A 24305-nucleotide genomic window follows, 5' to 3' on the forward strand; every position below is an offset into this window, starting at 1 on the left:
CTGTGATTTTTAAAATCTCTGTAAAAAAAAGTCTCCCAGAAGAACATGTTTAACTAGGTGGACTGAAAAATATTCTGTAATTACATTTAATTGACACCAATAAAATGTAATACAGTGGATGTAACGGTGACAGAGTAACATAAAAACATTATATATACTGTATATATATTTTTTCCTTATATTATGTTACATTATAACACATTACATACAAGTTTGCTACAGACAGACTGTTCCACATCAGTATTATGAAAATGCTTTGTCGAGAGATGAGAGATCATTTTTAATGAATCGTACTGCTTTAAAATATGATTGTTATGTGTTATGTTAAGTAGCTTACCAAAAAATTTTAATTATGAAATAAAAATAGTCAAAAGATCAGATAACATGGTGGTAGCGATTATGTTAATGACCTGGACATGTTTCTTATTTCTGGTTTCCTGTATCAACCTGGAAAAATAACTTTTTCAAAATCAATGGCAAAAGTAAATTTATATATAAAAAAACTTGTGTTCCTAATTTGGGTAGTTTGGAGTTTTATGCGTTACATGTTAATGTCAGTGTTTTCAAATAAAATAATAATATTAATATTCTGTACTTTACAGACAGTGGGGTCTGTAATTATGTGTTTATATGTTTCTAATTTAACCCTGTAAAGCCTGACATATGAAAGAATTGTCAGAATTTATATATATATATATATATATATATATATATATATATATATATATATATATATATTAATTAAACTGTTTTTAGTACCATTAGACAACTATAAAAATAAATCTTGAGAAAAGAAAAAAAGAAAGTAATTTGCACATTTTTATTTTTATTTTCTATATATTATATTTTATACATTAGGCTTTAAAGGTCATTATCCTCCTGAGGCCCAGCAATTCATTTTTGTGTAGGAAATTTATTATTTAAGTTTTTCTTAGCCCATACATGCTACAGTGGTAAATCTTGGGGTATTATCAGAGGACTCCCTGGGCAGAGATACCAAATGTTTGAGAGTTTGGCCATGAGAAAAGCAAAACATATACAAACAGAATCAATATTTAACTCTCACGATCTATCACAAAATTTATGTAAAATCTTGAAATGCATAAGGCGCACCCTTGCATCTCTAAATGCAGACTTAATGTTATTTAGAATCCTAGCCCACACTCCCTCTTCCAATACCAAGTTTAAATCTTTCTCCCATAATCTCTTAAGAGAAGTTGAAGTTTCATCCCCCAGACTCTGAATTAGCAGGGAGTAATACACTGATGCTTCATGACCTTTTCCAAAAGCAGTAATCACCACTTCCAGAGTATCTGCCACTTTAGGGGGGTGTACAATACTCCCAAAAACAGTACAGAGCAGGTGGCACAACTGTAAATACTTATAGAACTGAGATCTGGGAATCCCAAAATGTTGAACCAAATTTTCAAAGGATCTCAACACTCCACTCTCATATAGGTCACAGAGTGTAGTAACCCCCCTCACGATCCACTCTGACCAGCAAAAAAGGGACTTATTAATACATAATTTGGGGTTGAGCCATAAGCTCAAGGCAACATTTAAATAAATGTCCGAATTAAACACTCGGGATACTTTTGTACACACTAAGCGCAAATGCAAGACAACGGGGTGTAACTTAACTTCTCCGGTTAGTTTGATAGAAAGGCTTTACAATGGCGAAATAGGGGCAAGAACTTCCTATTAAATATAAAACCAGGTAGGGGCTCTCTTAGGAGGAAGAGACCAATGAATAAAATGTCTGAGACCAAATGCAAAATAATAAAACAAAATCTTGGGTAGGGCTAGCCCACATTTGTCAATCAGCCTATGTAACTTATTGAAATGTAATCTGGGACCCTTACCATTCCAAATGAAGGACTTCCCTATGCTATCAAATTGCTTGAAATAATAGAGGGGGACATCTACAGGGAGAGTTTGTAACAGGTAGTTAAATTTTGGAATACAATTAATTTTAATAACATTAACCTTCCCAATCATAGATAAATGTAATGAAGCCCACAATATTCAAAAACCTTTTTATTAGGGGTCAAAATTAACTCTTACTAAATCAGACACATTTTCTGGGAATAAATGCCCAAATACTAAATGCCCTGTTTAGGCCACTGAAAGACACCCAGCTGAAAAGCTGTTACTGGGCAGTATGCTGTCAGAAATAAAGCTTCGGATTTAGACCAGTTGACACTGTATCCTGAGAATTTAGAAAAGGAATTAATAATTCTATGGAGGCAAGGCATAGATCTAGTGGGGTCGGAGACAAATAATAAAATATCAGCATATAGCAAAAGCTTATGTGCCATACCTCCTGCCAACACCCCTGGAAAATCATCTTCCCTTCTTATCGCAGCTGCTAATGGTTCCAGGGCAAGACATAACAATAATGGGGAAAGAGGGCAACCCTGCCGGGTGCCCCTATCCAGAGTAAAATAATCTGTATTAATACCACTGTTTGTACTGCTGCTACGGGGTGTCTATAAAGTAACTTAATCCATCCAATAAAAGTATTCCCAAACCCATATATTTCCAAGATCTTAAAAAGATAATCCCATTCTACCATATCAAACGCCTTTTCGGCATCTAGTGAGATGGCAGCGACCAGAGTCTGATAATTTGCCACTGACCCCATGATATTGATGAAACGCCTAATGTTATCAGAAGAGTTGCGGCCATGAATAAACCCCACCTGATCTGTATGTATAAGAGATGGCATAACTTAATCGGTTAGCCAGAATTTTTGACAAAATTTTAATGTGTAGCTGGATCAGGGAAATTGTATGGTAATTCTTACACTTGCTTGGATCTTTGTCCTTTTTAAGTATCAGACTGACCTGGGCTTGTGTCATGGTTGGTGGAAGCTTTCCAGTCTTTAATGATTCTGTATAAACTTCTAGCAAACGTGGAGCCAGTTCTGTAGCAGAAGATCTAAATAATTCAGCGGCAAAGCCATCTGGCTCCAGAGCCTTGCCTCTAGGCAAGGCCTTAATTACCCAGCCAAGCTCCTCCAAGTTTATCTCAGAATCAAGAGAATTTTTTTGCTAAGTCGTCAGTTTAGGGAGTTCTAATGGTTCCACAAAGTTTCTAATATCTTCATCAGTAGACGAAGACGTGGAACTATAGAGATCAAGATAGAATTCTTTAAAAGCATTATTAATATCAATGGCCAAGGTAAAAATTTCACCATCAGCAGATTTCACTGAGGGAATGGTAGAGAAAGACTCTCTCTGCTTTATATATCTAGCCAAAAGCTTCCCTGCTTTGTCCCCCGCCTCAGAGTATGAGTGTCTTGCCCTGAATAGCCAAAACTCCACCTTTCGCGACAAAATAGTATTATATCTATTTTTCAATCGAGGAATTATGGCATTTGGCGGTCCGAATGTATTCTAAGTATTCTAATGTATTCTAATTTCTTGTGATCGGTCCAGACCAAAAAAAGTGACCCCCGACCCCTCCAACTCACCCAAGACCAACCTGACAGCCAGCAATTCTCTGTTGCTAATGTTGTAATTCCATTCCGCTGGAGCAAAGCAATGAGAAAAGAACGCGCAAGGATGCAGCCTCTCGTCAGACGGAGACTTCTGGGACAAATGGCCCCAACTCTGACCTCCGAAGCATCAACCTCCACCACAAACTGACAAGATGGGTCAGGATTAATCAGAATGGAAGCTGAAACAAAGCAGCTTTTAAGTCATTGAAACACAGCCTGAGTCTGCGGAGACCAATCAAAACATGTTTTGGAGGAGATTAAACTCAGAGGTGCAGCGACTTGATTGAAGTTCCGAAAGAACCGCCAGTAGAAATTGACCTCAGGAACCGCTGGACCGCCTTGTGAGAATCTGGAGTTGGCCAATTGACAACTGCCTTAACCTTAGCGGGGTCCATTCAGATTCCGTCAGGTGAGATGATGAACCCCAGGAATGAAACTGACTGTGCGTGAAACTCACACTTATCCGCCTTGACAAACAAACGAGTCTCAAGCAGTCATTGCCTGATGTGCTGGACATGGACATTGAGATCAAAATCAAAATATCATCAAGATAAACGAAAATGAATTAATTGACCATGTCCCGGAGTACATCATTGATGAGTGCTTGGAAGACAGCCGGGGCATTGGGAAGGCCAAAAGGCATAACAAGATGTTCGAAGTGCCCAGTGGGTATGTTAAAGGCCATCTTCCATTCATCCCCCTCTCTTATCCAGACCAAGTGGTAAGCGTTGCGTAAGTCCAACTTTGTGAAGACGGTGGCCCCCTGCAAGAGTTCGAAAGCCAAAGACAATTCTTCACCGTTATGTTGTTCAGCCCCGATAATCTGTACATGGTCTTAAAGAGCCATCCTTCTTACCAATGAAGAAGAACCCCACCCCGGCTGGAGAGGAAGAGGGACAAATTATACCTGCTGCCAGAGAATCACTGATGTAATTCTCCATGGCCTCCCTCTCCGAAGCAGAGGGCAAATAGAGATGACCTCGAGGCAGAGAAGTGCTAGGCAGCAGATCAATTGCACAGTTGTACGGGCGGTGCGGAGGTAGAGAAGCAGCCCGGGACTTGCTGAATACCGCCCTCAGATCGCAGTAGACCTCGGGTACCACAGTAAGGTCTGCTGGCTTCTCCTGAGACACAGAACAAGACAAGACTGGGGAGAAAGCAGAGAAAATACATTGAAACAAGCAAAAAGAGTTCCAAGATAACACAGAACCATCTGCCCAGTTTAAATGAGGGTTGTGAGTTAACAGCCATGGATGTGCCAAGACCACTGGAGCTAAGGGTGACCAAAAAGCATATCTCTTCAACATGATTCCCAGAGACGGTAAGAGTGAGGGGTGCCATGACGTGTGTAAACATGGTGAGCGGTGTGCTGCAGAGAGTTCTGGCAGAGATGGGATTCTTGAGCTGTGATAGTGGAATAGACAATTTAGTAACCAGTTCTGAGTCCAGAAAATGACTCTCAACTCCAGAATCGTCAAGAGCGAAGATGGAGTGGATGGATTCCTCAAACTGCAACCTGGACGGGAGGAGTGTCTTGCTTCCAGGGGATTTATGCAGAGGTGTAATGCTCACCAGTAATCCCTTGTCTATATTTGAGCTGGGTCTTTTACTGGACAGAAGGCAACAGTGTGACCCCATCATCCACAGTAAAGACACAAACCATTGACTAAACATCTGTAATGTTCCTTGGAGTATAGCCGAGCTCTCCCAAACTGCATGGGTTCCTCCTCTGACACGGGTTCTGATGGGCTGGCCAGTGATGGAGAACAGGTAGATGAGGCAGGGATCCCCTAGATGGAGCAGCTCTGCATTATCTTTGTCGACTGGCGATGAGGTAATCCACCCTGGTGTCCAAATAAACTACATCACTGAGACGTCTGGGGAGGTCCAGGGCTTAAATCTCATCTTTAACCTGGTCGGAAAGCCCATTCAAGAACTTTTACCACTGTGCCTGCTCCTTCAATCTGCATGATGCAGCAAGAGTGTGAAATTTAATAGAGTAGTCCGACACTGACCTGTCACCTTGACGAAGTTCCGAAAGCACTCTCGCTGCCTTCATGCCCGTGGCAGCATGGTCGAACAACTTGCACAGTTCATTCGAGAAGGTGTGGAAGGAAGAGTAGCACCGATGTCCATTATCCCAAACCACCGTTCCCCACTCACAAGCCCTGCTGGTGAGAAGTGTCATGACATAAGCTACCTTAGTTATCTCGGTGGGAAAAGATGATGGTTGGAGAGCAAAAACCAGAGAACATTGTGACAGAAATGATTGACAGGTTGTGGGCTCACCGGAGTATGGTGCTGGTGGGTTCAACTGGGGCTCGGATTATCTGATGGAAGAGACAGTAGTGGGAGGAGCGGTGGCGACAGTGGAGGTGGGACAGGTGCTGGGAGAGATCTGTAGATGTTGAAGCACTGATGTTAATTTTGCTATCCTCCCTGCCATCTCTTCAATGGCATGCCTAGCAGCCATATCACCCTGTAGCTCAAAACTGGTTGCCCACTGAAGCTAAGCAGGGTTGAGCCTGGCCAGTACCTGGATGGGAGACCTCCTGGGGAAAAAATAAGGTTACTGCTGGAAGAGGTGTTTGGGAGGCCAGCAGGGGGTGCTCACCCTGCAATCTGTGTGGGTCCTAATGTCCCAGTATGGTGATGGGGACACTATACTGTAAAAAGGCACCATCCTTCAGATGAGACATTAAACCGAGGTCCTGACTCTCTGTGGTCATTAAAAATCCCAGGGCACTCCTCGTAAAACTAGGGGTGTAACTCCAGTGTACTGGCCAAATTCCCCCCATTGGCCCTTCTCAATCATGGCCTCCTAATAATCCCCATCCATAAATTGGATGTAGTGGACTAAAGCACTGAACTGATAAGCGGAAGGTTGTTGGTTCAATCCCCACAGCCACCACCATTGTGACCTTGAGCAAGGATACTTAACTCCAGGTTGCTCCAGGGGGATTGTCCCTGTAATAAGTACACTGTAAGTCACTTTGGATAAAAGCGTCTGCCAAATGCATAAATGTAAATGTAAATTGGCTCTATAACGCCACTCTCTCCTCACCACCAATAGATAGTGTGTGGTGAGTGTACTGGTGCACTATGGCTGCTGTTACATCATCCAGGTGGATGCTGCACACTGGTGGAAGTTGAGGAGAGTCCCCTGTTCACTGTGTAAAGCGTTTTGAGTGTAGTGTCCAAAAAGTGCTATATAAATGCAACATTAATTAATTCATGACAAGCAGTGTTGAGCTGGTCCTGCCGATGATCAAGGAGCACCCCCTGCTGGTTGATGGCGGTATGGAGAGAGGTGCCCTTTGCTGGGTCCATTCTTTGGCCAGATTTTTCTGTCATGCAATGAGTGGAGGACCCAAGGATGCAGAGAAACAAATAACAGTTTATTGAAAAAACAGTGGAGAAATGTAAACAGTAAAGAGTTCTGGCTCAGGTTGCAGGTAACTGGAGACAGTATGGCAGAGGTGAGGATGATGACAGTGACGACCAACTTGGGACACCCGGGTGGAGAATTGATGACAGTGATGGCAGGGTAAGTAAGCCAAAGGTGAGTAATTCTAAGAGACAGCCCACAGAGCGATAATCCAACTGAAAGCAGCAAACAGGAACAAACTGGCAGAAGACAAAACAAAGAGCATACATGACAGGTCCGACTGACTGGCGATTCTAACACAAAGGAGCAATCTGGCACTAGACACGTGAAACATGAGGGTATATATAGACAGGGTTAACAAGATGCAGGTGGTGATAATCAGCTCGTGAATGGCGCAAATGAGAATTCCCATGGAAACTCTAATCGCGCCACTCACGCAGGAAAAGGAAACACACAAGAGAAAAGCAACCTCACGCAGACTCACAGGAAAAGACAGGCAGAACCACCAGATCCATGACACCGAATCCTATGTGAATTGGATTACTTCCAGGTTTCCATGAGACAAGACCACATGTCTAAGAGGTTTCTCAATATTGCCACAGAGAACTTTTGAATTGATGCAAAAATGATAGGGGGTGGTGCTTGTCAGTAATTTGGTAGAATGGGGTTGATTTCAGAGTAAAGCAAGGCAAGTTTATTTATATAGCACATTTCACACAACATGGTAATTCAAAGTGCTTTGCATTAAAATGTCAAAGAAAATGCAAGATACATAAAAATCTATTAAAAACAAGAAATGAGAATCAAAAGTAATAAACATTTTTTTTTTTTAATTATTAAAATGTATATATATAAAAAAAGCAAAAGCATATAGAAATAAAACATTACATGAACATTCGGAAGCAACGTATCAATTTGCTGTGTGATCATGTTGGATGTTTCCCTTATGAGACTGGCCTAGCTGTGTTTTTATAAAAAGTTCACAACTTGTAACATATGTCCATAACTGATCCAGGAAAGGTAAATAATAGCTTGTTTCTTTTTAACACCATGGGTGCTGTGAAGAGAAATCTAGAGGACCTTACAGAAGGGCTACGTGGTTTGCCAGGATAAATAATAATAATAAAAAATCTTTAGAGTCTGTTCAGATCACTTCATCCAGGGTAAATCCTTCTTACCAGCTATTTTATATAAGTATGGTCAGATATGGCCAGAGTGGGGAAGTATCCTTAAAGTATTTATGTTGCACAACAATGCACAAAGCAATTAAACATTTTTAACAATGGCCAACAATGGTTTTAAAATGAAAACAAAGATACAAGATGCCCTCTTCTTATAATCTATATAATGTATCTTGTATTAATAATCATTATGAAAACTCTAATTCTCTAATTTGTTTTCACCTTACCCTTCTTACAATTGAGACAAAAATTGCTGTTTCTCATTCATCCTTTCCCCAGTCCTTGAGACACATCAGATACTGATACGATCTGTAATATTTTTTAACTATTAATAACCATGTTATTTTAAAGGTTCATGACATCTGTTGTAGGTTAATGGTTTACAATGGGCATTTTATTTACTGACCAACAAATTCACATAGATTTACATTACATCCCTAAATATATCATTTTGAAAAAACAAAGACTGACAATGAGCATCTTTTTTTTGAAAAAGAAAAAGAAACGGTAAAATATTTATGTGCTATGATTTAATAATTTAATAATACATGCATTGGAGTGTCAATTTGCTTCACTATATTTTACACTAGCTGTTTTTTATGTTTGTTGTAGTTATCCAAAATTTTAATTAAACATGATATGTGCTAAAAATGTTGTCATTTATTTTTCCCTCTTTCCAATGTGAGGGGACCCTGTGGGCCACAGCTTTGTAGGGAGTGCTCTTTTCACTCCTGATAAAAGGACAAAAAAGTGGTCTATTAATCATGACATGACAACTACAAGCAGAAGGAACAAATGACCCTTTGAATCTTTTTAACCTAAAACTTAAATGGCAGGACTCACTGAACACAAATTATCTATAATTATTCTAACATATCTGAAATGCATCTCTTCTTTTTCAGCAGGTCTTTCTTATCACATAATCTCAACTAATTAGATCACACACATTTTATTACAATGCGGAAAAAGTAACAAATTGCATTAAAAATCTATATAAGAGTATACATGCTACTTATGTCATTTGATCTTAACATGAATTGTACTGTTTGCTACTACACAAAATATCTTGTACATAAAAATCACTTCATACATTTATGATATACATTCAAATACACACAAATATAAGAAATGTTAAGAAAGAAACAATTCATTTTACACATCTTTAATGTGACTTTCTTTCATAAATGAAAATGTTAAATAAATTCACATCACTTAGAATTAACTTTATTTCTAAAAAGTTTGACAATTTTTTGTCTTATTTCCTTGGCTTGTAAACCATATATAACGGGGTTCAAGCCTGGTGGTATAACATGGAACATTACACTAGATAGTTTTCTATTTTCAGAGTGTGCAGAGAAACGGTGGAGAAAAATGACAGTGAATCCAGAGGCCAGCAATATTACATAAACAGCCAAGTGAGTGGAGCAGGTTTTAATGGCTTTGCTGTTTGTTGCTTTGTTTTTGCCTTTTAAGCATACAATTGCAATCTTGAGATATGTCATAAAAATCCATCCAATTGAGGACGAGAATAATACCACAGTAAAAGTTAATCCGTAAACATTATTAACTATCACATCTTCACATGACAGTTTAAACAGTGAAGCATTGTCACAAAAGTGGTTTTGAATCACTGATCTGCAGTGAGACAGACGCACACTGAGGCTGATCAAAATTCCTACCAGCACAATTGCAACACCCCAGGCTGCTGCTGACAATTTAACCATCATTTTATTAGTCATTATGGTTGGATATCGCAGTGGATTGTTTATGGCTACATATCTGTCAAAGGCCATGATCATTAGCACAGTGTGTGATGTTGTTCCATACAAATGGTTAAAAAAAGCTTGAATAACACACTCCACATATGTGATGTAGCGCTCAGAGGGATCCGTTAAAATGTCCCTCAACAAGTGTGGTAAAAGAGCAGTTGCTCCCATTATGTCATTTAGTGGTAAGTGGCAGAAAAGAATGTGCATGGGTTGGTGTAAACTTTTTTCTGCTAAAATCTGAGTCACAATCCCAATGTTAGACACCATTATAAATACATAAGAAATCAAAAGGAGGACAAATGCAGGATAAGTGGACTGTGGTGTAATTTTCAGTCCCTCCACTAACAGTATGTTGTATCTGAATGTCAGGTTGTCCATCTGTAGCCCTAAACAAAACATACATAGAGATTGACAGCACAAAAATACAGACAGTACCATAATAATCTTAAAGTATTGCTCAGCACTGTACAAGAACAGATGTAGAATATTTCCTGAGAGTAGCAAACCTCATTATTAATTAACATCTTATATTACTGCAAAATTATTACTGATGTTCTTATAATTCAACATAAAAGATGGACCCTTCTCTTTGTTACACAATTTTCTGTCCTTATTTTTATAAATATATTTATGCGCAGTTTTACCACGTTGATTATATTAAATTGTTACTTTTAACTTTATACAGTATATACACAATTAATCTAGATGCCATTGAAAGTGCTACTTAATTTTACCAAGACATTTACAAATATAAATACTTCTGAAATATATATATACTGTATATACAGCTCTGGAAAAATTAAGAGACCACTCTAAATGTTCAGCTTCTCTGGATTTACTATTTATAGGTATGTGTTTGAGTAAAAAAATTTATTCTATAAACTACTGATAACATTTCTCCCAAATTCCAAATAAAAATATTGTCATTTAGAGCATTTATCGTGTTTTCAGACCTCGAATAATGCAAAGAAAAAAAGTGCATATTCATTTATAAACAACACAATACTAATGTTTTAACTTAGGAAATGTTCAGAAATATATATACAGACACACATAAATATTTACTTACAAAGGTGACTGTTAAAAACAGTCTTCACATCACTTAGAAGCACCCAACTGTTGCACCCCTTCCTGTTCAGTGCAATTTATGATGAGAGCATGACCTCCTTGTTTCTGAACAGATCTGAGTTAATGCGGCCATTTTATATGTGTGTCCAAGATAACTTCAGTCTCGTCATAATATCCCCAAGAGTGACAAAATGATGTGATTCCTCTGCTGTGACTGAGGAAAAGACATGGTTGTGCTGTAAAACACAGTGTTTAGTGGTAGTGTGCCACTTTTGAAGTTTTTGATTTATTATTATTATTATTATTATTATTATTAGGGCCCAAGCACTGAAAGAGCAGAGACCCTATTGTTCTTCTAAGGATTATTATTATTTTTATTTTTATTATTATTATTATTAGGGCCCAAGCACTGAAAGTGCGAAGACCCTATTGTTCTTCTAAGGATTATTATTTAAATTTTTATTATTACTATTATTCTTTTCAAGGTTTTCAGTACTTTTGAGGTACATAAAATGCATGAAAACTCAAAGTTTGCACACACATCAGAGCCTCTGGCTATTAAGGCGTGACAGAGTTACAGGTTGGGGGGGGGGTGCAGGAGGGGCTCTGCGGCACCACCTAGAACATGGGCATGTTCGGGGGGCTATGTAGCACATCCCTTTTGAGCTACAGTCACCAAATTGTGCACATATAGATTTCATCAAGCCGGACAACTTTCACTCTGACAGTCATAAGCTCTGCCCAAAAGGAAGGTGGCCATTTTGGATTGTTTGAAAAATGCATGTTAAGGAATTTGATATACTCTTCCCAGGGATTTCATGTTACAGGTACCAAATGTGGGCGACACCATGCCAAGACATTGACGATGCTAAATTGCGAAGGGATTTTTGATATTTCGAACGGTGTTGCCATGGCAAAGCGATAAATTAACGTAAAAAAAAATGGATTAAGGAAATGCCTCATATCTTCTGCATGCATGGTGTGATTTTACATAAAAATTGATCCAAATGTTTGTCCATGATATTTTGCACACACATCAGAGTTGTCACCATTAGGCCTGGGAAAAAGTTAACACATGGGAATGGCTGGGGAGCTCTGTAGCACCACCTTTTGACAAAAGTTGTGTGGGTCAGTTTCTTCTACGATCACCAAACTTGCTACATATATTGTTCTCATCAAGCCGGACAACTTAGCTCCGCCAAACAGAAAGTCAGCCATTTTGGATTGAATGTGCATTTTTTTGAAAATTGCAGGCCCTGAACTTTTGAATACTCCTCCTAGGGGAATCATGTGACTGTCACCAAATTTAGGCAATGTTATGCCAAGGCATTGAAGAAACTAAATTGCGAACGGAGTTTTGATATATCAAACAGTTTTGCCATGGTGATGCAATAAATTAAGGGTAAAAATGTGAAACAGGAATTTCCTTATATCTTCTGTGTGAATTGTATGATTTTTATGAAAATTCAGCTGTATGTTTTGTAATGGAGGCTGATCACATTTATATGGTTATTATGGGTCACGGCCATAGCACCACCAACTGACAACAGGAAGTGTAACATTTTGTGTGACTTTGAAAAAGTCCTCTTATATTTACCCTCTCAAATGCATGTGGCCACCATGCTTTGTTTTCCTAGAGCCACCAGGTGGTGATGGTGCTGTAGTGCTTGGGCCCATCATCGCTGCTATATTTTTTATTATTATTATTATTTTCAAGGTTTTTAGTACTTTTGGGGTACATAACATGCATGAAAACTCTTGAAAGTTTGCACACACATCAGAGTCGCTGACCATTTGGGCGTGGGAAACTTGCAGGGGTGGTCATGCAGGGGGGGCTGTGCAGCACCACCTAGAAAATGGGCCTGTTTGGGGGCTCTGTAGCACTTCCCTTTTGAGCTACAGTCACCAAACTTTGTACACATGTAGATCTCATCAAGCCGGACAACTTTCTCACTGACAGTCATAAGCTCTGCCCAAAAGGAAGTTGGCCATTTTGGATTGTTTGAAAAATGCATGCTCAGGAATTTGATATACTCCTCTCAGGGATTTTATGTTACAGGTACCAAATGTGGGTGACATCATGCCAAGACATTGACGATGCTAAATTGTGAAGGGATTTTTGATATATCGAACAGTGTTGCCATGGCAAAGCAATAAAATAACATAAAAAAATGGAATAAGGAAATGTCTCATATCTTCTGCGTGCAGAAAATTAAAAACATCAAAATTGAGCCAAATGTTTGTCCTTGCAGGCTGATCACATTGATGTGGCTATTGTGGGTCAAGGCCATAGTGCCACCAATAGGCAGAAGGAAGTGTGTCACTTTGAACAGACTTTGAAATATCCCTATTATGTTAACTTGCATTGCTTCAGACATTTTTAGAATAATGTCTAGACAGTGCAGATTTAAAATTCTGAAGAGATTCTTAATATCTTAAATAGTGTTGCCATAGCAACGTATTAAATGTCATTATTCCTTTTTTTGTATATTCACATGTTTTTGAGGAACTTGGCATGCTTGATTTTTCATGATATTTTGCACACATATCAGAGTTGTCAGCCATTAGGCCTGGAAAAAAGTTAGTACATGGGCGTGGCTGGGGAGCTCTGTAGCACCACCTTATGACAAAAGTTGTGTGGGTCACTTTCTTTTGTTCTTCTACAGTCACCAAACTTGCTACATATATTGTTCTTATCAAGCCATAAAAATGTGAAACAGGAATTTCCTTATATCTTCTGAGTGAACTGTATGATTTTTATGAAAATTCAGCTGTATGTTTGGTAATGGGGGCTGATCACATTTATATGGCTATTATGGGTCACGGCCATAGTACCACCAACTGACAACAGGAAGTGTGACACTTTGTGTGACTTTGAAAAAGTCCTCTTATATTTACCCTCTCAAATGCATGCAGCCACCATGCTTTGTTTTCCTAAAGCCACCAGGTGGTGATGGCACCATAGTGCTTGGGCCCATCATCGCTGCTTGCAGCTATATTTATTATTATTATTATTATTATTATTATTATTATTATTATTATTAGTTGTATTCATTGCAAATGGATGTGTTCCACTTTTATTCTGTGTCCTTTATTGCATCCCCTCTACTCATGAATCATGAGGTTCAAGAGCACAACCTGCTTGTATCTGAACTGAGTTTAGTTGACTTGGCCATTTTCAGGGTTGGGGAGTAACAAAATACATGTAACGGGAATACGTATTTAAAATACAAAATACAAGTAACTGTTAATCATTAGTAATTAGAATACAGTTACATTCAAAAAGTATTTTGATTACTGAAGAGATTACTTTGCACTTTATTGTCATTTGTTTCATTTAATATTTAATCCTTTCAGATGGAAAACATTTATACATATAAATGATGCGATCCAAAGTGCATTTGAACAGCGGTGAAACATTTTCTTATTATGTGTTACATTCGTACGAGCAGACAGAGAATTAAGTTTGAAGTAAGTTTGGAGCAGAAGAAATAGAAATAAACCTTGCGTAAATTATCAGCTTTATGCTAAGCTAAAATGCTATTTCTATCCATATTACATGCACATGTTACCAGGCATGATCATATTTTTTTATCAAGAAAAATTCACGTTGGATCATAATTTCTTTTTTTTTTAGTAAGACCTTTGATATTAGGGCAAAAGTCATATTCTTGATAATCATTTTTGTATTTTTTTCCTGTAAAAATATAAAAAAATCCTTAAAACAAGATCAGTTTGATTCATCTTGTTTTAGAAACAACACTGCATAAGATATTTAGGTTTTTCAGAATTTTTATTGCTGGATATAATACAATGACGTTTAAGAAAACTCAAATACCTGGTGTATCATATTTGATCAATTTAAAATAATGAACAAAATATTAAGTAAGCATTAGTTGTTTCAATCCAGTAAATATTCTTTTTAAAATATCAGTAACAACTGAAATGCTGTTACTTTATTCAAATCTGCAAAGACTTTCCAGTGAAAGATTTGCATTACAACATGGACGTGGCCTTTTTGGAATTGTTTTTAAAGGCCTTTTACTTCCTGAAGAACTCTTGCCAATCTCACAGTGAATTCGGAAACAGTAGGTTGACTTTACTTGAGCTAAACTTAGTCTGTGCTTACCGAAATTCAAAGCACTTCCCCCAGTGGCCGAAACAGGAAGTGTTTTTGAACATAAGGGCAAGTGTAAGCTTTCGTTTCTGGGTGAAATGCCCACAGAGAGGTGCCAAAAGTTGGTTGTTATTAGCAGTACATGATGTAATAGAGTGAAGAGGAAATTCATATTTTATTACCCACAAACCCAAACCCCAACACTAAAGCTAACCATAAGTGGACTAAAAATGTAATCTTACAGGGAAAATGCGATGGCGCTTGTAACTCGGCATTAGGGAGCTGATGACAGGGCACCGGAACATTCGGAAGCAACATGCTGAGTTTCGGTGTGATCACATTGGTATGTCAAAAAGTTTGTTTGTTTGAGATTCTGCATTTGATATTGCATTTGAATGTTGTCGAGGTGCTGTTTGCCCCAGCAGGCTGTTACAAACCACCGAAACAAACTCAAAAACAATGCCTTTTTGGCCAGATTTTGTTCTACAATGACATCTCACCCGTTCATTCTTTGATTTCCTATGACGTATATTTTCTTGGGAGGAGTGTAATCGGTGCATGCTATGGCCACATATAACATGTTAGCGCATAAGCGTCATGAATTCAGAATGTAAATAAGACATATTAAACATTATCTACTGCATACATATTACTTCAAATCATCGAGTGGTTAAAATAGCTTTTTTTACTGACCTCATGTAAATCCTACTCATAGAATTAGGCATAAAGTCATTGATAACACATTTTAATGTCACAGTTAAGGTTTTACTTGTCTTGAGCGTCCTAATAATTAAATGTACTTCTAAATGCCTCCCACAGCAGTGTGGCAGGTGTCTAAATGTTAGCAAATTGTATACTGTTGCTCAGCTGTTTCTAACTTGTTTTTACCCCTAAACGAAGAACGCAGAAGAACTTCACCAGAAGTAAATCGGTGCCTTTCCTGGTTAAATAGATGTGGGTGTAACTTTAGCTGGAAGTCTTTCTAGAGTGTTGGCTATCTGTGGCTGCAGTCATTTTAGACACAGTTTACAGGTGGTATTAAAATGATTTTTCGGATGATATGATCACATTTGTCAGCACTAAATACAGGTGCAACAGAGATGCAAAACGTTTTGTGAGCAATCACCAAAAACACATAAGCAGGTAGTCAAAAACGCATGTGACCACATCGCATTACAGTTGTAAATGCCCTTCCTGACACGTCCCAGACAGCAGCAAAGCACCACCCCTCACCTGCCAATCAAACACTTCAAAAACAAGAGTTTTTAATTTTGAAGTTTATATGCAGCTTTAACTGTAATTAACCATAAGATTGGAAATTTTAAAAAAGCGCTTACATACAGTTTAGAGTACATGCATGAGTTCTTCTTGGATCTTCTTTAGTGTGTCTTATATCATTAAGCAGGGACACAGATAACAAGCACACACATCTGAAGCTCAGGTTAATACAGTTACTCAACTAAATTAACAGATAATTTTATTTAACTTTGTCATTTTTGCAGTTTATCATGCAGTAACACACTGATATAGTGATTGATGTATGTCGTCATGAAATCAGAGACCCTCTCCTCAAAATCCTACTACATCTAGATGTATGAATGAATGGACTTATGCCGCACTGACAATTTTGTTTACCTCTTAGCTGAAGTAACGCTCATGTTCTTTTATCACTCACCAGCACATTGGCTACTAATATGTTACCATTCAGAACATTTACTGGCCAAAATAAACATTTCAGAAATGAACAGCACAAATTTAAATGTGTATTTTTAAATCTGTTTTTCATATAATTAAAAAAATTACAGACATTCCTGTTTCCCCCTCCCTTTCTCATTCATCCTGCTCCCATAGCCTTAATTTTTCTCCTGTCCTCCCTCCTCCTCCTATAATGTAAAATGCATTCAAGGAACACATAGCAATACAGAGCAACAAAAAAGGGGAATTATAAAAAGTCAGATATTAAATCAGATATTGTTTTGTGTTTTATAAAACCATACTGTACAGTATTTTGCTAGTAAGCTAAATAAAGACCAGAAGCATGTGTGTACATGCCTGATGAAACAGACAAATGCTAGTCATTACCTAGCAATGTGTTAGCAACATAGTAAAAAAAAAAAAAACTGTGGTAAACATTTATGTTTGATGTAAAATTGTGTGTTATCTACAGTATGTTGTAGAACAAAACGTAAAGTGGTTTTAACCTTATTTAAATCATAAATCCAAAACTGCAATTATAAAAACCCAAAGGAAATTTCAGAGACAACCCATGGTGAATCAGCCTTCCGAGTTGGCCTACAAATTGACGCCATGGCTGAACAGCTCTATACAGAATGTTGGAAATTTAATAGAGCAGGATTACAATGACAGACATCAGTGCTGTGAACTCCTCCAGAGGATGAGATACACTGTGTATCTCTTTGAGCATCTGTAACAATGTATGTCAGTATGTTTTTTTCCCCCTTTGGTTTACTTGTTTACAAAGCTATTACAAAAATATGATGATATTGTGAAACTGCTGTAGGTGTTTGAAGCAAATATACAAAACCTCTTCTAGAGAAAACACACATTTGTGTGTTTGGACTTTTGACTCAAAACCTTATAAGGTTTTATTTAGTTACTGAGATAAAGCCCTTGTGACAACTTCCTCATAATAATAATAATAATAATAATAATAATAATAATAATAATAATAATAATATGTTTAATTTATATAGCGCCTTTCCAGAGCTCAAGGACGCTTCACAATAAAGAACAGTAACATAACAAACATGTAGACAATCATATGGACAGTGGACAGTTGCCCAGTCAGAAAGCACATGCAGTTGCATATAGCAGATAACAGATCATACAAACAATTAGACACTTCAATCCAGTACAAGTAAGCATACAATTACAATGAGCAGTACATAATGCATATAAACATTATAACTGATAATACTGAGCGAACAAATAGGTTTTGAGCTTAGTTCTGAATTCAGTGATGGAGTGCCAGGGGAACTGAGTTCCATGTTTTAGGTGCCACAACAGAAAAAGACCTGCCGCCCATTGACGAAAGAAGGAATCTAGGAACAAGAAGAAGATCGCACCCAGAAGATCGGAGTGAGTGAACAGGAGTATAGGGAGAAAGTAAATCAGAAAGGTAAGAAGGAGCTAGACCGTGGAGTGACTTAAATGTAAGCAGTAGAATTTTGTATACGATATGGGATGCGAAAGGTAGCCAGTGAAGGTTAAACAGGATGGGAGTAATATGTGCAGATTGTTTAGTGTAAGTTAGTTTCCCTATCTGTCACTCACTCGACGTTGTGTCAATGTAGTGACACTAGGGGTCACTCTTGTGAGCCCGAGACACCTCTGGTCTCTGATAAAAGGCCAATGAAAATTGGAGAGTGGTATTTGCATGCCACTCCCCAGGACATACGGGTATAAAAGGAGCTGGTATGCAACCACTTATTCAGATTTTCTCTTCGGATCCGAACGGTCGATGTCTACTGAGCTGACTCTTCATTCACCGCTGCTGGATCTGACGCCGCATTTCAGCGGCTTCTCCCTCCTCTGCACTGGTGCACTGCAGAGAACGCCCCTTGGCGCTTCGGCAAAAAAAAGAGAGTATATTTTCCTGAAAGAGTATATTTCTCTAAAAGAGCAGCACACACGGAGCATCTTTTTAAAGACGCGTCTTTTTAAAGATGTCTTTCCGATTGTGTGTTATTCCTGGTTGCGGTTATTACCTCTCAACTTCAGATGGTCAAGATCGCTGTCTTTTGTGTCTGGACGTGACCCACACGGAGGCAGCGTTCGTGGATGGTTCATGTTCTCACTGTGAGAACATGACCATGGCAACGTTGCGGTCGCGGCTTGCTCTCATAAGAAAGCAAGCCACCCCAGTGGCTCCCCGCCTCAGTCCTTCTACCTACGGGTTTGAGGCCAGTGCGGCTAGCACTGGGGGCGATTTGGGGACCCCAATGGGACCACCTCCGCCGGGTATCCCCCTGCGGACCTCCCATTCCCCAGCATGCTCGTCTGCCCCGATCGGGCTTCTGGATGAGTCTGCTGGCTTGTCTCACGGCGAGTTCGACCTCTTGTTCGGAGCCCGTGAAGCTGATGAGCTCTTTAGTGCAGCATTGGAGAGCTGGCTTGTCCAGTCGGATGCAGAAGCTTGTCCGCTCAAAGCAGCCGCGCCCCGCTCCAGTGTCTTTCTTCCCGGAAGTGCATGAGGAGCTGACAAAACTGTGGGAGGCAACTTTTACTGCCCGGTCCCAATTTCTCAGTTCCCCCGCCCTCACTACCCTCGATGGCGGGGCAGCCAAGGGCTATACAGCAATTCCCCTGGTGGATAAGGCGCTCACGGTGCACCTATGCTCCCATCCAAGCCCTGTAGGTTCATGTCATCCCTGATGGCCAAAGCCTACAGCACTGCTGGACAAGCCGCCTCTGTCCTGCACGCCATGGCTCTCCTGCAGGTCCACCAAGCCAAGGTGCTAAAAGAACTGCACAAGGGTAGTTCCGCCCCAGATCTAATGCAGGAACTGTGCTCGGCGACCGACCTCGCTCTCCGATCGATGAAGGTCTCGGCGCGGTCTCTTGGGCGGACGATGTCCACATTAGTGTTCCAGGAGTGCCACCTTTGGCTCAACCTAGTCGAGATGGGTGAGGCTGACAAGACACAGTTCCTTGCTGCCCGTATGTCCCAGGCTGGCCTATTCGGTGACACCGTCGAGGACTTTGCCCAGCAGTTCTCGATGGTGAAGCAGCAGACGGAGGCTATCCTGCATATCCTGCCCTGGCGCGGCTCAAGATTCCACACCCCGTCTGCTCGTCACCAAGGGCGTCCCCCTGCGGTGACTGCACTGGATCCGCCGCAGCCCGCCCCTTCAGCCTGGCCCCGGCGTGGAGCCCACCACAGAAACAGACACCACCCATCTCATGGCCTGCTGCCAAGAACCCATGAAGGTCACCAAAGTGCCCCTGAGACAGGTGACCCATGGTCGACCAAACCCACTGTACTGGAGCTGGTAGTAAGACCACTCCATCCCCTGGTGGAGGGCCGGGTGGAGAATCTTTTGTTGCCTTTTCATTTGATTTCGCCGCATGCCCAAGTGGCTGCAAAAGAGCAGTTTCCTCCTTCCCTGGGTCACATACCCGGTGTGCATGGTCATCATCACGACCACCGTCCACCTTTTTTCCCTTGCAGTATTGGCGCTCCAGCGGCGGTCTCCCCGCCCCTGCGCACCCAGCTGTGGCACACATCTGCCCCCGATGTGACAGTCTCCATGGGTTGCGAGGACAGACCTCTTCCTCCCCTGTCCCAGGCTGTTCCGGGGATGGTCACGAGGAGCCAGGTAAGTGCTTTGATGTCCCTAGACTCAGCACAGCCACAACATGGTGTGGCACCTTGAGCTTCACCCCGCCGCGAGGCCCCACCTGCCGGTATGTCCGACGATGTTGTCCCTTTGGTCCCCCTCGTGCGGAACTTGGATGCGTGGCTTGCGCTTTCCAATCCATCACGATGGCTGGTCCGGACCATCCGACTCGGCTACGCAATTCATTTCGCCAGGCGTCTGCCCAGGTTCAGTGGTATCCACTTCACCTTGGTGAAGGACAAAAATGCTTGTACCTTGCACGCGGATATCACCACCCTCCTACGGAAGGGTGCGATAGAACCTGTTCCTCAGGCCAAGATGAAGAAGGGGTTTTACAGCCCCTACTTCATTGTACCGAAAAAAGGCGGTGGGTTGCAGCCAATCTTGGACCTGCGAGTACTGAACCGGGCTTTACACAGACTCCCGTTCAAGATGCTAACGCAAAAACGCATTCTGGCGAGCATCCGGCATCAAGATTGGTTCGCGGCGGTAGACCTGAAGGACGCGTACTTTCACGTCTTGATTCTACCTCGACACAGACCGTTCCTCCGGTTTGCATTCGAGGGTCAGGTGTATCAGTACAAGGTCCTCCCTGTCGGCCTGTTCTTGTCCCCTCGCGTCTTCACGAAGGTCGCAGTGGCAGCTCTTGCCCCATTAAGGGAGGTGGGCATTCGCATTCTCAAATATCTTGACGATTGTCTAATCCTAGCTCACTCTTGGGACATGTTGTGTGCACACAGGTACTTGGTGCTCTCGCACCTCAGCCGATTAGGGCTTCGGGTCAACTGGGAAAAGAGCAAGCTCCTCCTGGTTCAGAGCATCTCTTTTCTTGGTTTGGAGTTGGACTCAGTCTCATTGACAGCGCACCTCACAAACGAGTGTGCACAGTCGGTGCTGACCTGTTTGAAGGCGTTCAAACAGAAAACAGCGGTTCCACTGAAACTCTTTCAGAGGCTCCTGGGGCATATGGCATCCTCAGCGGTGGCCACCCCACTCGGGTTCATACATATGAGACCGCTTCAGCACTGGCTTCAGGCTCAAGTCCCGAGATGGGCATGGTGCTGCGGGACACATCGCGTGGCCATCACGCCGGTCTGTCACTGTCTCCTCAGCCCTTGGACTGACCTCCTGTTTCTACGGGCAGGTGTTCCCTTAGAGAAGGTCTCCAGGCGTGTCATGGTAACGATAGACGCCTCCAAAATAGGCTGGGGCACTATTTGCAATGGGCACACTTATGGACGGGCCCGTGGCTGCATTGGCACATCAACTGCCTCGAGTTGCTGGCAGTTCTGCTCACCCTGCGGAGGTTCCGGCCATTGATCCAGGGCAAGCACGTGTTAGTTTGGACAGACAGCACAGCAAGGGTAACATATATCAGCCGCCAAGGCGGTCTGCGCTCTCATTGTATGTCACAACTCGCCCGCCGTCTCCTCCTCTGGAGTCAGCAGCACTTCAAGTCGCTGCGAGCCACTCACATCCCGTGCGACCTCAACACTGCAGCGGATGTGCTGTCATGGCAGGTTACCCTCAGGGAAGATTGGAGACTCCACCCTCAGGTGGTCCAGCTGATTTGGAGTCGATTCGGACAGGCACAGGTAGACCTGTTCGCCTGCCAAGAATCCTCCCACTGCCCGCTCTGGTATGCCCTGACCGAGGCACCTCTCGGCATAGACGCCCTGGTACACAGCTGGCCCCCTGGCCTGCGCAAATATGTGTTTCCCCAGTGAGCCTACTTGCACAGACTCTGTGCAAGGTCAGGGAGGACGAAGAGCAGGTCGTCCTGGTAGCACCCTACTGGCCCACCCAGACGTGGTTCTCGGACCTCACACTCCTCGCGACAGCCCCCCCCGGGTGAATTCCCCTGAGGATGGACCTTCTTTTGGGACGGGGCACCATCTGGCACCCGCGACCAGACCTCTGGAATCTCCATGTCTGGCCCCTGGACGGGACGCGGAAGACCTAAGTGGTCTACCACCAGTGGTGGTAGACACAATCACTCAGGCTAGGGCCCCCTCTACGAGGCGCCTCTATGCCTTTAAGTGGCGTCTGTTCGCTAAGTGGTGTTCTTCCCGACGGGAAGACCTCCAGAGATGCGCAGTCGGATCGGTGCTTTCCTTCCTGCAGGAGAGGTTGGAAGGGTGGCTGTCCCCTTCCACCTTGAAGGTGTATGTTGCTGCTATAGCAGCACACCACGACACAGTGGATGGTAAGTCCTTAGGGAAGCACGACCTGATCATCAGGTTCCTGAGAGGTGCCAGGAGGCTGAACCCCTCCAGACCGCGCCTCATTCCCTCATGGGACCTCTCTGTAGTTCTTCAGGGTCTACAGAGAACCCCCTTTGAGCCTTTGCAGTCAGCCGAGCTTAAGGCACTCTCCTTGAAGACTGCCCTCCTGACTGCGCTCACTTCCATCAAGATGGTAGGAGATCTGCAAGCGTTCTCTCTCAGCAAAACTTGCCTGGAGTTCGGTCCGGGCTACTCTCACGTGATCTTGAGACCCTGACTGGGCTATGTGACCAAGGTTCCCACGACCCCTTTAAGGGACCAGGTGGTGAACCTGTGAGCGCTGCCCCAGGAGGAGGCAGACCCAGCCCTGTCATTGCTGTGTCCGGTGCACGCTTTACGCATCTATGAGCTTTAGGATCTCTGAGCATCTTTGTCTGCTTTGGTGCACAGCGGAAAGGAAGCAATGTCTCCAAGCAGATGATCACCCACTGGCTCATTGACACCATAGCTATGGCATATCACGCCCAGGATGTGCCGCCCCTGGTAGGGCTACAAGCCCATTCTACCAGGGGTGTAGCGGCCTCCTGGGCCCTGGCCAGGGGTGCCTCTCTAACAGACATTTGTAGAGCAGCGGGCTGGGCAACACCCAACACCTTTACGAGGTTTTACATCCTCCGGGTGGAACTGGTTTCATCCTGGGTAGTGGCATGCAATACAAGGGGATAAGCCCGGGATAGCCGGCCGGGTGTATCACTTGGACATAGTGCCTTTCACCTCCTCCAAGCTGAAGACGTGCGGCATTAATTCCCAGTAGTGTTCACAAACTATGTTCCCTGGTTGACTTCCTCCGAGCCCTGTGGCAGTTGAGTTTTCGGAGAGACTCACTGCCGGCCCAGTACACGTGCTAACTAAGAGCCCTGTTCTGGCGTAGGTGCTCCGCATGTGGCGGTTCCCTGTAAGGTAACCCCATGCGATGTATATCTTCCGCTAATTCGTTTCCTTGTTGGCAAACTGTGTCTTCCTTGGGCACAGCCCCTCTGCCACAGTCTCCATGTTTGTAGTAACTCCTCCCCCATTGGGTAGGATCTACCATGAGACTTCTCCACATGGTTGGCAAGACCATGTGACATATTTCCCACTTAAATATCCCCCCCCTCTCTGGGCGAGGTGTGGTCTCCACGGTGTCCTCCCCTTGGGAGGGACACCCCCGACTAGACCTGGCGGCCCAGTCGGATAATCCCCCTTGTTTTTTAGGGAGTGGAAAAAAGAAGGGGAAAAGAGGCCACGACTGGGCTAGCCTGTCTCTATCTTTTGGGTAGTCGACTTGTCCCCAAAGGGCCATTCGACACTCATAACTATGTTGGGGGAGGTTACTTGTCGGCCTGGTGCGCTGGCTACAAGGCACACAATTGTCTGCTCGTCACACACTGCCAGTTCACGTAACACAGTTCAGCCAGTTGCGGCATTTTGTATAGGGACCCCTAGTGTCACTACATCGACACAACGTCGAATGAGTGACAGATAGGGAAAATCCTGGTTACTTGCATAACCTCCGTTCCCTGATGGAGGGAACAAGACGTTGTGTCCCTCCTGCCACAACGCTGAACTACCCGCTGAAATGGCCGGACCTTGTCTTGGCTCCTCAGCATAAAACCTGAATGAGTGGTTGCATACCAGCTCCTTTTATACCCGTAT

At 42.4% G+C, this 24305-nt stretch overlaps 1 protein-coding gene across 1 annotated transcript in view; it reads right to left on the minus strand.

Annotated features, from left to right (window-relative positions):
- Nucleotides 1–9279: 9279 nt before the first annotated feature.
- The window catches only part of LOC127429225 (olfactory receptor 52N5-like), a 41997-nt gene continuing 26971 nt past the window's right edge, over nucleotides 9280–24305 (minus strand). The window contains exon 2 of the mRNA XM_051678115.1: nucleotides 9280–10226. Coding sequence (XP_051534075.1) covers nucleotides 9280–10218 — 939 coding nt within the window. The 5' untranslated portion in view covers nucleotides 10219–10226. The remainder of the gene's footprint in view (nucleotides 10227–24305) is intronic.

The sequence above is a fragment of the Myxocyprinus asiaticus genome, chromosome 38, assembly GCF_019703515.2.
Source record: "Myxocyprinus asiaticus isolate MX2 ecotype Aquarium Trade chromosome 38, UBuf_Myxa_2, whole genome shotgun sequence".
Lineage (NCBI taxonomy): Eukaryota > Metazoa > Chordata > Actinopteri > Cypriniformes > Catostomidae > Myxocyprinus > Myxocyprinus asiaticus.